The sequence below is a fragment of the Tinamus guttatus genome, unplaced genomic scaffold (genome assembly GCF_059628265.1).
Source record: "Tinamus guttatus ecotype Peru unplaced genomic scaffold, ASM5962826v1 Tinamus_guttatus_pri_ptg000129l, whole genome shotgun sequence".
Taxonomy (NCBI): Eukaryota; Metazoa; Chordata; class Aves; order Tinamiformes; family Tinamidae; genus Tinamus; species Tinamus guttatus.
Genome location: NW_028288663.1, coordinates 1 through 10,228, shown reverse-complemented (window position 1 = coordinate 10,228; position 10,228 = coordinate 1). Strand labels below are relative to the sequence as shown.

The window sequence follows — 10,228 nt, the reverse complement described above, 5'->3', positions numbered from 1 at the left end:
GCGGGGGGGCACGAGATGGGCTCGGGGGCACCGGGGCTCCCGTGAGCGCGCGGGGCACGAGATGGGCTCGGGGGCACCGGGGCTCCCGTGAGCGCGGGGGGCGGCGGGGGCTGCGCCGGGCGGCCCCGGCCCCGGTCCCCGGGGGCCACGTGCGGCGGCGCGAAACCAGCCGTCGAATCGCGTGGCGCGGAGGGCGGGCGGGGCGCGCGCTCATTGGCCGGCGGCAGCAGGGGGCGGGCGCGCGCGGCCCTCCCCGCGCCGCACTGGTGGAGGCGGGGGTGAGGGGTGGGGCTCCGCGTCGCCGCGCGCTCATTGGCCGCGCTGTCGCTGCCCGCGGTGATTGGCGGCAGGCCGCGGGAGGGGCGGGCTTCCGGCGGGGCGCGCGCAGTTCCGGCGGCGGTGGCGGCAGCGCGGCAGGATGGTGAGCGCGGGGGGGCGGGAGGAATCCGCCGCCATCGGGGCGGGCGGGGCCGGGAGCGGGACGGGGACGGGGACGGGGACGGGGAAGGGGATGGGGTCGGGGATGGGGCGGCGGCGGCGGCGGCGGCGGCGGGAGGGCGGGTGGGTGGGCGGCGGTGCGGGCCGCGGCGCGCAGGCGGCGGGCCCGTCCCGGCGCGAGGCGGGACGATAACGGCGGCGGCGGCGCAGGTGCTGCTGCACGCGCTGTTCGAGCACGCGGCCGGGTACGCGCTGTTCGCCGTGCGCGAGGTGGAGGAGATCGGGCTGCTGCTGCCGCAGGTGAGCGCGGGCGGCGCCGCGGGGGGGGTCCCGGTGGGCCCGGGCCGGCAGCGGCGGGGGGAGGCCGGGGGGCCCCGGGACCGGGGTGGGGCGGGTGGGCCCGGGGAGGGGGCGCCTCGTGGCGGGGGGAGGGGCGGGGGGCAGCGGGGGACACCGGGATCGGAGCCCGGGGAGGGGGCGCCCGTAGCCCCGGGGTGGCGCAGGGGACGCGGAGCGCCGGCGCTGCTCGTGCTGCCCGTCCTCCCCGCGCGCCGCAGGTGGAGCAGAGCGTGCTGTCCGCGGGCAAGTTCCAGGCGCTGGTGAAGCTCGTGGCCTTCGCGCCCTTCCGCTCGGCGCAGAGCGCGCTCGACAACATGAACGCTGTGTCCGAGGGTGAGCGCTGCCGCCGGGGCGGGCGGGCGGGCGGCCCCGGGCCCCGCCGCGCCGCTCACGCCCCCGCGCAGGGCTGCTGCACGAGGACCTGCGGCTGCTGCTCGACACCCACCTGCCGGCCAAGCGCAAGAAGGCGCTGCTGGGCGTCGCGGACGCCAAGCTGGGCGCCGCCATCCTCGAGGAGCTGGGCTGCCCCTGCCAGAGCGGCGGCGTCGTGGCCGAGATCCTGCGCGGTGAGCGCCGGGACGGGGGGGACGCAGCCTCACGGTGTCCCCGCGCTCACCGCACTGCCCTCGTGCGCAGGGATCCGCCTGCACTTCCACACGCTCGTCAAGGGGCTCACGGCGCAGTCGGCCTCCAAGGCGCAGCTGGGCCTCGGCCACAGCTACTCGCGCGCCAAGGTGAAGTTCAACGTGAACCGCGTGGACAACATGATCATCCAGTCCATCAGCCTGCTGGACCAGCTTGACAAGGACATCAACACCTTCTCCATGCGTGTGCGGTGAGCGCGGCGCGGGCGCGCGGGGCGGTTGGAGCCTCCCCCGCTTACCGCAGGCGGCACCGCCACCACGGCCGCCTGCACAGAACGGGGAGGCAGAGCGGGGCCGCGGAACACCCCGGCCGGGACGCGGTGCCCGCGCCGGACTGTGAGCGGGGCGACAGCGCGGGGCGGGCGCGCTGACCGCCCGGCCCCCGCAGCGAGTGGTACGGCTACCACTTCCCCGAGCTCATCAAGATCGTGGGCGAGAACGCCACGTACTGCCGCCTCGCCAAGTTCATCGGCAACCGCAAGGAGCTGAGTGAGGAGAGCCTCGAGGGGCTGGAGGAGATCGTCATGGACAGCGCCAAGGCGCAGGCCATCCTGGAGGCCTCGCGCTCCTCCATGGGTGAGTGGGGGCAGCCCGGGGGGACGGGAGCCGCGTCCGCCTGGGGAGGGCCCTGGGCCAGCGGCACCAACGCGGCTCCCTGGCAGGCATGGACATCTCGCCTATCGACCTCATCAACATCGAGAGCTTCTCGAGCCGCGTCATCTCGCTCTCCGAGTACCGCAAGGGCCTGCAGGAGTATCTGCGCTCCAAGATGAGCCAGGTGGCCCCCAGCCTCTCGGCGCTCATCGGCGAAGTGGTGAGTGGCGGGGCTGGCCGCGCGGGCCGCGGACGTGATGACGAGTGAATCTGTCAATCCCCTGAGCGCCGTGCTGACACCTCACCGCTGATCCGTGGCCCGCCGCGCTGCCGGCCCGACCCGATGCCCCCCGGCTCCCGGGATGGCGGCAGCGCCCCCAACCCGCTCCCTGCTCGCAGGTGGGCGCCCGTCTCATCTCGCACGCTGGCAGCCTCACCAACCTGGCCAAGTACCCGGCGTCAACGGTGCAGATCCTGGGGGCTGAGAAGGCCCTGTTCAGGTACCGCTGCGGGGTGCTCGCGGTGATGGCAGCTCCCCGGGCTGCCGCCTGTGACGCGCCGGTCCCGGCCGCGGGTGATCAGGCGGCCCCGGGCTCTGAGCGGCCCCCGCAGGTTGGCGGCGCGGGGGGTGCGGGGCGCCCGGGGCCGACGCGTGCGGGGCCGCTTGCAGGGCGCTGAAGACGCGCGGCAACACGCCCAAGTACGGCCTCATCTTCCACTCCACGTTCATCGGGCGCGCGGCCGCCAAGAACAAGGGCCGCATCTCGCGCTACCTGGCCAACAAGTGCACCATCGCCTCGCGCATCGACTGCTTCTCAGGTGGGCGCCGCGCGCCGGGCTCCGCCGTGATGGCAACATTTTTCGTCAGCAGCATTTCACTGCGTGAATGGTGACAGCTGTGCTCTGAGCGGAGCCATGCGCTGAGCCCCTCGCCTCTCCGCAGAGGTGCCCACCAGCGTGTTCGGGGACAAGCTGCGCGAGCAGGTGGAGGAGCGCCTGGCCTTCTACGAGACCGGAGAGCCGCCGCGCAAGAACCTGGACGTCATGAAGGAGGCCGTGGTGGAGGTGAGGGCCGGGGGTGGCACAGGGCCCCCTCGGACATGATGCAGAACTGCCATCCTGACCCATTGCTGGAGGCAAAAAACTGATTTAATGAGGCTGATCCGAGGGGGGAGCCAGGGGCCGCATGGGGCCAGGTACCGTTGGCGCTCACCGCACCGCTCTGCACCCGCCAGGCCCGTGAGGCGGTGGCCGAGGTCCGGAAGAAGCAGGAGAAGAAAGAGAAGAAAAGGAAGAAGCGGGAGAAGCGGCGGCTGGAGGCGCTGGCCGCAGCCGCTGAGGACATGGAGAACTCGGTGCTGGAGGTGAGGGCAGGGGATGCTCGGGGATGTCACCTGGCCCAGCTGGGATGACCGCAGTGCTGGGGCTGTTCCTGCCTTTGGCAGGACTTTGCTGGCTGCTCCTGGGGCTCCTTCCCAGCCTGGCCCAGTTGGACCCTAAGGGCCACCCCCACCAGCTCTGCTTCTGGGCCCTGCATCTTGTCAGTGTCCCTGTCCGTGACAAGGACCACAGGCCCTGCCCGTCCCATGGGCACAGCGTAAAGCCTCCCCCCTGCTGCGGCCACAGGCTGCTCCCATGTGCCGCAAACTTGGCTGCAGCTCCCACTGACTCCCCTTTTTCTGCAGGAAAATGAGACAGAGCCTAAAAAGAAGAAGAAAAAGAAGCAGGAGCCGGAGCTGGAGGAAGCCTCTGAGCCCGAGGAGAATGGCCTGGAGGAGGAGGAGGAGGAAGAGGAGGAGCCACTGCCCAAGAAGAAAAGGAAACAGGGAGCAGAGACTGTGCAGGCAGACAAGAAGAAGAAAAAGAAAAAGGCGGTGAAGGAGGTGGAGGACTAGGGCCTGGGGCTGACCTAGCCGTGTGGCACCTGCTTGGCCTTGCTCAGCCCCGCGCTCCCTGGGCCAGCCGCGGGTCCTGCCGGGGGTTAAGGGGCTGCCCCGTTACCCCGTTCTGCTCCTGTGGGGCTGCGCAAGGCCTGGGCCCGGCGGCAGCTGCCCTGGGGCCTCCTGCAGCCCTGCTGCGGTGCTGCATCCCAGAGCCCGGGGAGGGGGCCTGGGGCTGGCTTTGCTGCAGCCCCTGCAGAGCCCAGCTCGGGCCTGGCTTGGGGCGAAGGTCCCAGTGCGGGGTGGCTGAACCTCAATAAAGGTGGAGGCTCCTCTTGCTGCTCTGGTCAGGGTGGTGCTGGAGGGGGCTTGGGCAGGGGCGGTGCATTGGGTCCCGGCCCTGGGAGTGCAGGGAGCTGCCTCCTGCCCCCCATGCTGCCCCGGGGAGGGGACAGAGGCGGCTGCAGCCCCCTGGCCGCCCAGGCGCACCCACCCCCCAGGCAGTGCAGCAGAGGCCCCGGTGCTGCAGCAGCTGCTTTATTGGCGCAGGGAGCAGCAGGTGCTGGGGGGGCTCATGCGTCCAGCGCGTTGATGACTGCCTGCGTGAAGTCCAGCGAGGTGGCGTAGCCGCCCATGTCGGCCGTGCGCACCTGCAACGAGAGCGGCGTCAGGGCGAGGAGCGGCTGGGGCTGGCCCCCAGCTGCCACCAGCGAGAAGGGGGCTGCGAGGGTCGGGCAGAGCCGCCACCTCCTGCCCCGGGGCGGCCCCATGTCCCCAACAACAAGAACTGTCCCCCCAGCTCGCGCTGCAAGGAGCTGTTGGAGCTGCCCGGCCGCCTGCGCCTGCTGCTGCACGCAGGGTTGGCAGGAGCAGCCAGCACCGCTGCATCCCCCAGAACTGCAGTGTCACCTGCTATTGCAGTGTCACCTAATGCTGCTGCATCGTCTGCAGCCTGCATGGGGAGCTGGCAGTGGTGCTGCTGCTGTTGTGGGGTGCAAAGCCTGGCCCAGTCTTGAGCCAGAGCTGAGCCTGGGGCTGCCCCAACCCTCCCTGGGCGCTGTGGGACAGAGGCGCCTGCAGGAGCCCCCGAATGAGGCTGGGACCGGGGCACTGTTGGACCCTTTATTTGCACACATGCCTACAAAGCAGCTCAATAAATAACGGCCCTGGCTGGTCCCAAGGCGGCAGCACCTGGTGCCGCAGGGCAGGTGCCCCCAGTGTGCCTGGCCACACGCGCTGCCCTGTGGCTGCAGAGCCCCCGGGGCTGCGGGGGCCGTGGTGCCAGCCCCGGGGATGCCCCTGCCCCATGCACAGCCTGGGACCCCCCAGAGTCGCCTGGGCTGGTGCCCTGTCCTGCTCCGGGGGTGGAAATTCCCATGTGGAATCGCACCAGCTCCTGGAGCAGACGCTCTGTCCCAGCAAGCGCTCATGGTGCTGCAGCGGCCGTGGGCAGGGACAGGGGCAGCCCCGCGCGCGCCCAGCAGGGCTCTGGCCACCCCAAGGGGACGGTGTTGGCCACGCTGGGAGCCCCGGGCCGGGGCCAGCCACGCTCCCGTGGTGGCTACACAAGGGCCGGGTGTGGGCTGTGCTGGGGCACCCGGGCACGGGCTCCTAGGCACCATAGTGGGGGTGCAGGTTGTCAATCACAGACTTGATGAAGTCGGACGTGGTGCAGTAACCGCCCAAGTCGCGTGTCCGAACCTAAAAATCCAACACAGGGAAGGGGGGAACAGGGGAGGGATGTGGTCGTGAGGAGCGAATGGCTGCAGGGAGGGTGAGGGGAGTGGTGCCCAGGCGGGCGCCCTGCAAGGAGCCATGGGCTGCGACGGGGCCAGCGCCGCTCAGGGCAGGACCGGACCCGGCAGCACCACGAGCACAGCGGGCCCCAGCGCGCCCTGCTCGCACGGGCCGGCAGGGAGAGCAGGGAGCTGCTTCCCCCTCACGTGCTCCTGCCCCGTACTCACTTTGCCGACCTTGATCACCTTCTTCACCGCGTCCGCAATCAGATTGGAGTGAAATTCGAGGCTGCGGGAGGCGGGGAGCGGCTGAGCGCCCGGTGCGCGCGCCCGGCCCCGCGCAGCCCCTGCGCGCGCGGCACCTACTTGAGGTGGCGCAGCATGTTGGCGGCCGAGAGCAGCATGGCGGTGGGGTTGGCGATGTTCCTGCCCACGGCCTGGGCGAAGGGGTGCCGGGCGCCCTGCGGAGCGGGCACAGTGAGCGCGGCGGCGCGCGGCCCCCCGCCCGGCCCGCGCGGTCCTCACCATCTCGAACACGGCGTACTCGGCGCTGTAGCTCTCGCCGGGCACCACGCCGGCGCCGCCCACCAGCCCGGCCGCCAGGTTGTCAATGATGTTGCCGTAGAGGTTGGGCATGACCAGCACGTCGAACTGGTAGGGGTTCTGCACCAGCTGTGTGTGGGGACGGCCGTGAGGCCTGGCCCGGCCCGCCCCACACACGCAGCCTGGAAACGTCCCCATGTGGCCCTCGAGGGACAGGGGGAGCCCCATGGCAAAGGGCAGCGCAGCCACCGACAAGTGACTGCTCTGGCAGAGCTTTAGCATCTCACCCAGGCAGCCTTAAACAGCCGCGACAGCCTGCACCGCTGCAGCAGGGCAGGGAGGCCAGCGGCCTCCCACGTGGGCAAGGAGCCAACCTCAGCACAGGGATGAGCAACCACAACCTGGGATCCCTCAGCTGTCGTGTTAGACTCTCCTTTATCCCCTCTCCCAAAGGGCTCATCGCCAGAGGGAATGGTGCATGGGGTAAGGCAGGAAAAGCGGCTCCTCACCTGCATGCAGCAGTTGTCAATGATCATGGTGTCAAACTTGATCTTGGGGTAGAGCTCGGCCACCTCCTCGCAGCACTGCAGGAACAGCCCGTCGCCCAGCTTCCTGCAGATGGGCCACGCGTCAACAGGGCTGCGCCCAGGACGGCAGCGGAACCAGCACAGAACCAAGCGATCCCACAGCCCTGAGCCCGGGCTCAACGCGGCCATGAGGGAGCCGCTTCCAGCCCCACGGGCACACCAGAGAGGAGCCCCAAACAGGGAAACCTGCCAAGCACCAGTGCCAGGGACCTGCCAGCCCCTCGGCAATCAAAGTGCTGCTGCTCTATCAGAGGCTGCAAGAGCAGTGAGGGCTGAGCCGTGGGGGCCGCTGCGTGTCCCAGCACATGGAGCCGCTGCTGCCCGCCGGGCCGCGTGGGTGGCACTCACATGATGTTGGCTTTGTGCACGGCCGTCACCTTAGAGCGCCCCTTCTTGGTGGCGTAGTCGAAGGCAAACTTGGCGATGCGCTGCGACTTGGCCCGCGTGATGATCTTGAGGCACTCGATGACCCCCTTGGCGCTCTGGAGGGACGGGCAATGTGAGCACCCGCGGCACAGGAGCCCCCTGCGTCACCCCATGCCGCCCGCAGCCCCCACACCGGGACATCGTCCCTTGGGGCTCCCTCACACCCGGGCCCCACGTGCCCTGTGCTGGCATCACCTGGAGCAGCCCCTCGCGTCCGCCCAGGGTTCCGAGTGCGACCTGGTCACATAAGGACGCACCCTGTCCTGTGCCCTGTCACCTGCTGCTGGGTACCACCCCCCCCCACCAAATCCTGTGCCCGTCCCTGTCACCCGCTGCTGGTGACGCTGCTGCAGCCCCTTCCCAGCCCGCCGGCCAGGCTGCCCGGGAAGCTCCCGACGCTGGCAGGCCGCCCCGTCCCTCGGCCGCTGCTCACCTCGTGCTCCAGGGAGCTGTACTCGCCCTCCGTCTGCTCTCGGATGATCACGAGGTCCAGGTTGTTGTGGCGCGTTTTGTAGCCCGGCAGGCTCTTCACGTGCACCACGTTGGCAAACAGGTCCAGCTTGCGCCTGCAAAGGCAGCACAGGCCGAGTGCTGGGGCAGATGTTCCTCCCTGCAGGCGCTGGGAGAACCCCAGGGCCAGGCTGCAGGTCTCCACCTCAGGGAACGTTTCCCCATCCCTACCTGCTCCCTCCAGGATCAGGAGCCAAGCGCGGCCTCCCAGAGGTCATCCCTGTCCCTCTGCCATCCACCCACACCCCCTCCCGGGTCTCCAGGATCCCAAGGAAAGCTCACAGTCCATCCCAGTCACCAGGGGCACATTCTGTTTTTCCCCCAAACTTTTCCTTCCTGTTAACCCCTGGTTTTCCACGGCTGGGGCCGGAGCCCCGGCTCCGCTCGGCGCTGGCTCACCTGAGCCGCATGTCGTAGGACGCCAGCTCCCCCTTGTACTCCATGGGCGTGTGGATCTTGCCTGTGGGGACACGGGAGGGCAGTGGGAAGGGGCCTGCGTCCTGCACAGCCCGCACGGGGGCTGCCAGACCCCCAACGTGGGGACTGAGTGCCCACCACAGGGCGCCCAGGGGGCCCTTGGCTTCTCTGGGACATTCACTATAGGATCTGGAATCAAAAACCAACTTTGAATAACTTTGTCTTCAACAGGCCAAGTTACCAGGTAGTGCTGGTTTGTTTCTCAGCTTAAAGAGCCCGTGTTTCCTTCTGCGGGACCTAGGTCACAAAAGCTGCTGTGCTCTGACAGCATCTAAGGGGGTTTGGGCAAGGGCAACATCCTTCGCGCAGAGGGAGGCCCGGCCCTGCTGCAGGGGGGCTCGTGCCACGCCAGCTCCTCACCTATGAGGGCCACCTTGCTCTCCTTCATGGAGTCAACCACCTGGTCGAGCTTCTCCTCGGACGCCGTGTTCTGCACCTCGCTCAGGTGGTGCTCGTCGAAGAGCACGGGCACGCTGGCGGCCTGCGGGACGCGGGCGCTGAGCGCGGGGCCGCGGCCCCCACGGAGCCCTGCGCCGCCCCGCCGCGTCCCCGCGGAGAGGGGAGCACCGAGGCCCGACGGGAGGAGCCGGGAGCTCGGGGCGCTGCTCCCCGCCTCCCCTCGCTGGGTGACGGCGCGTTCCCTGCTCCGTCACACCAGCACCGCGCTCCCTCGGCGTGATGCCAGCGCCAGCTGCGTTGCTGACGGGGCAAGCGGCGCCCACGCGTGTCCCCAAGCAGCCCCGCGTTGCGCGCACCGCCGCGGCCCCGGTACCTTGAACACCTCCTTGACGGCGTGCATGAGCTCGGGGCCCACGCCGTCCCCGGGCAGCATCGTCACCTGGAACGTGCCCTCGGGCCGGGCATTGTCCGACTGCAGGGAAAGGCGACGGGTGAGACGCCGGCCGCGCGCGGGCCCGGATGCGCCCACACGCCGCATTCCCGCCGGTGACAGCCCGCAGGCAGCACTACGGACATGGAAGCGGCCACGGGCACGGCGTTCCCGCTGCGCCGACACGGAGCGCCAAGCCGGGGCTCTCCTGTCCCGCGGCCCGCTCTGCCGTGGGTATCCCCCCATCCAGAGCGGCTGCAGCGGTGCCTGCAGTGACAGCGTCGCCCTCTGCGCGGCACAAACCGCCGCAGTGACACCCTGTGGCTCCCTGTGTGACACCTCAACCTCTGCCTGCAAGGACAGCCCTACAACTCTGTGCTACCTATTACCACCACATTCTCTGCACGGAGAGTTGAAGTCCTAGGCAAAACCATTCCCAAAGGCGACGCTCCGGACGCTCTCCTGGCGACGCACTCCAGCCAGCACTGACCCTCGTCTGCCTCCCTCCCTCCTCAGCGCGCTGCTGTTTTTACACGGTCCAACCAATGCCCTTCTCTAGCCGGCAATTCCTGTGCAGAACTGGCCTGCAGACATCAGGTTTCACAGAGCCTCACGAGGCGCTCGCAGCGAGAGACGAGAACCTCTCTTAGCAGCCCAATCGTGCAATAAAATGACCAGACAAAAGCAATGCCACGTGGCTCAGAAAATACACGTGCATCAGTGATCTGAAGTGTAGGCGAGCGGCAAAACGCTGCGAAATGAAAAAGCAATTAAAAGAAGGAAGGCTAAAAAAACTTTGATTTTGAATATTCTGGAGAATAAAACCATGGAATTAGGTTGCAGGGCAAGTGCATCCCTGCAGATGGACTCCTGCAGGACACAGGGCCAGAGGAACACAACCTCCAAGCTGAACCCTGCCTTTGAGTGTCCTAAACAGCAGCTTAAGTGACCCTCAACAGCACGAGGGACCCGAGCACACCGTGTCCCTCTAACGGGGACAAACACCCTGTTAGGCCAGGAGGAGGCACCTGGGAGCTCCTCCTGTTCTCAGCACAGCTCCAGGGACAGCAGCACCTCCTCTCTCCACTGCGGCTCTTATTTCCTGCTCAGGGAGCCTAGAACAGCCCGTCCCTGCTCGGCTCCTTCTCACTTTCACCTTATTCAACCTCTGGTAATTACTACACACTATGACCTTGGGCTAACGGGGGTAACAAGTGTATTAAGG

The 10,228-nt window shown here is 68.7% G+C and overlaps 2 protein-coding genes and 2 non-coding genes across 4 annotated transcripts; 3 read left to right on the top strand and 1 right to left on the bottom strand.

The window, feature by feature from the left end:
• The first annotated feature begins 403 nt into the window (after window positions 1–403).
• Window positions 404–3,910, top strand: LOC148595257 (nucleolar protein 56-like). The gene is made up of 12 exons (XM_088521696.1): window positions 404–421; window positions 649–738; window positions 996–1,110; window positions 1,182–1,343; window positions 1,414–1,612; window positions 1,810–1,997; window positions 2,084–2,235; window positions 2,415–2,515; window positions 2,686–2,834; window positions 2,959–3,080; window positions 3,251–3,379; window positions 3,701–3,910. Exons 1-12 carry the CDS (start codon window positions 419–421, stop codon window positions 3,908–3,910), a joined length of 1,620 nt encoding a protein of 539 aa, XP_088377822.1. The 5' UTR covers window positions 404–418.
• LOC148595259 (small nucleolar RNA SNORD56) lies at window positions 2,856–2,926 on the top strand. Its single transcript, XR_015913199.1, has one exon. It is a non-coding gene; the product is annotated as a small nucleolar RNA SNORD56 (small nucleolar RNA).
• Window positions 3,111–3,180, top strand: LOC148595258 (small nucleolar RNA SNORD57). Its single transcript, XR_015913198.1, has one exon. It is a non-coding gene; the product is annotated as a small nucleolar RNA SNORD57 (small nucleolar RNA).
• A 547-nt stretch (window positions 3,911–4,457) lies between the features above and the next one.
• Window positions 4,458–9,043, bottom strand: LOC104580042 (isocitrate dehydrogenase (NAD(+)) 3 non-catalytic subunit beta). Its single transcript, XM_088521698.1, has 10 exons — window positions 8,947–9,043; window positions 8,535–8,655; window positions 8,097–8,157; window positions 7,621–7,753; window positions 7,110–7,243; window positions 6,684–6,786; window positions 6,157–6,303; window positions 5,998–6,092; window positions 5,860–5,920; window positions 4,458–4,545 (listed from the first exon to the last, which is right to left on the bottom strand). Exons 1-10 carry the CDS (start codon window positions 9,004–9,006, stop codon window positions 4,468–4,470), a joined length of 993 nt encoding a protein of 330 aa, XP_088377824.1. The 5' UTR covers window positions 9,007–9,043; the 3' UTR covers window positions 4,458–4,467.
• Between the last annotated feature and the right edge of the window lie 1,185 nt (window positions 9,044–10,228).

Coding starts and splice junctions, on each gene's coding strand:
- LOC104580042 (XM_088521698.1), bottom strand. CDS start 9,006: ATGCTGCCCGGGGACGGCGTGGGCCCCGAGCTCATGCACGCCGTCAAG. Junction 7,244..7,620: donor ACAGCTCCCTGGAGCACGAG/GTGAGCAGCGGC, acceptor CCGTCCCTCCAG/AGCGCCAAGGGGGTCATCGA. Junction 6,787..7,109: donor GTGCACAAAGCCAACATCAT/GTGAGTGCCACC, acceptor GCCCATCTGCAG/GAAGCTGGGCGACGGGCTGT.
- LOC148595257 (XM_088521696.1), top strand. Junction 1,613..1,809: donor ACCTTCTCCATGCGTGTGCG/GTGAGCGCGGCG, acceptor CGGCCCCCGCAG/CGAGTGGTACGGCTACCACT. Junction 1,998..2,083: donor GGCCTCGCGCTCCTCCATGG/GTGAGTGGGGGC, acceptor GCTCCCTGGCAG/GCATGGACATCTCGCCTATC.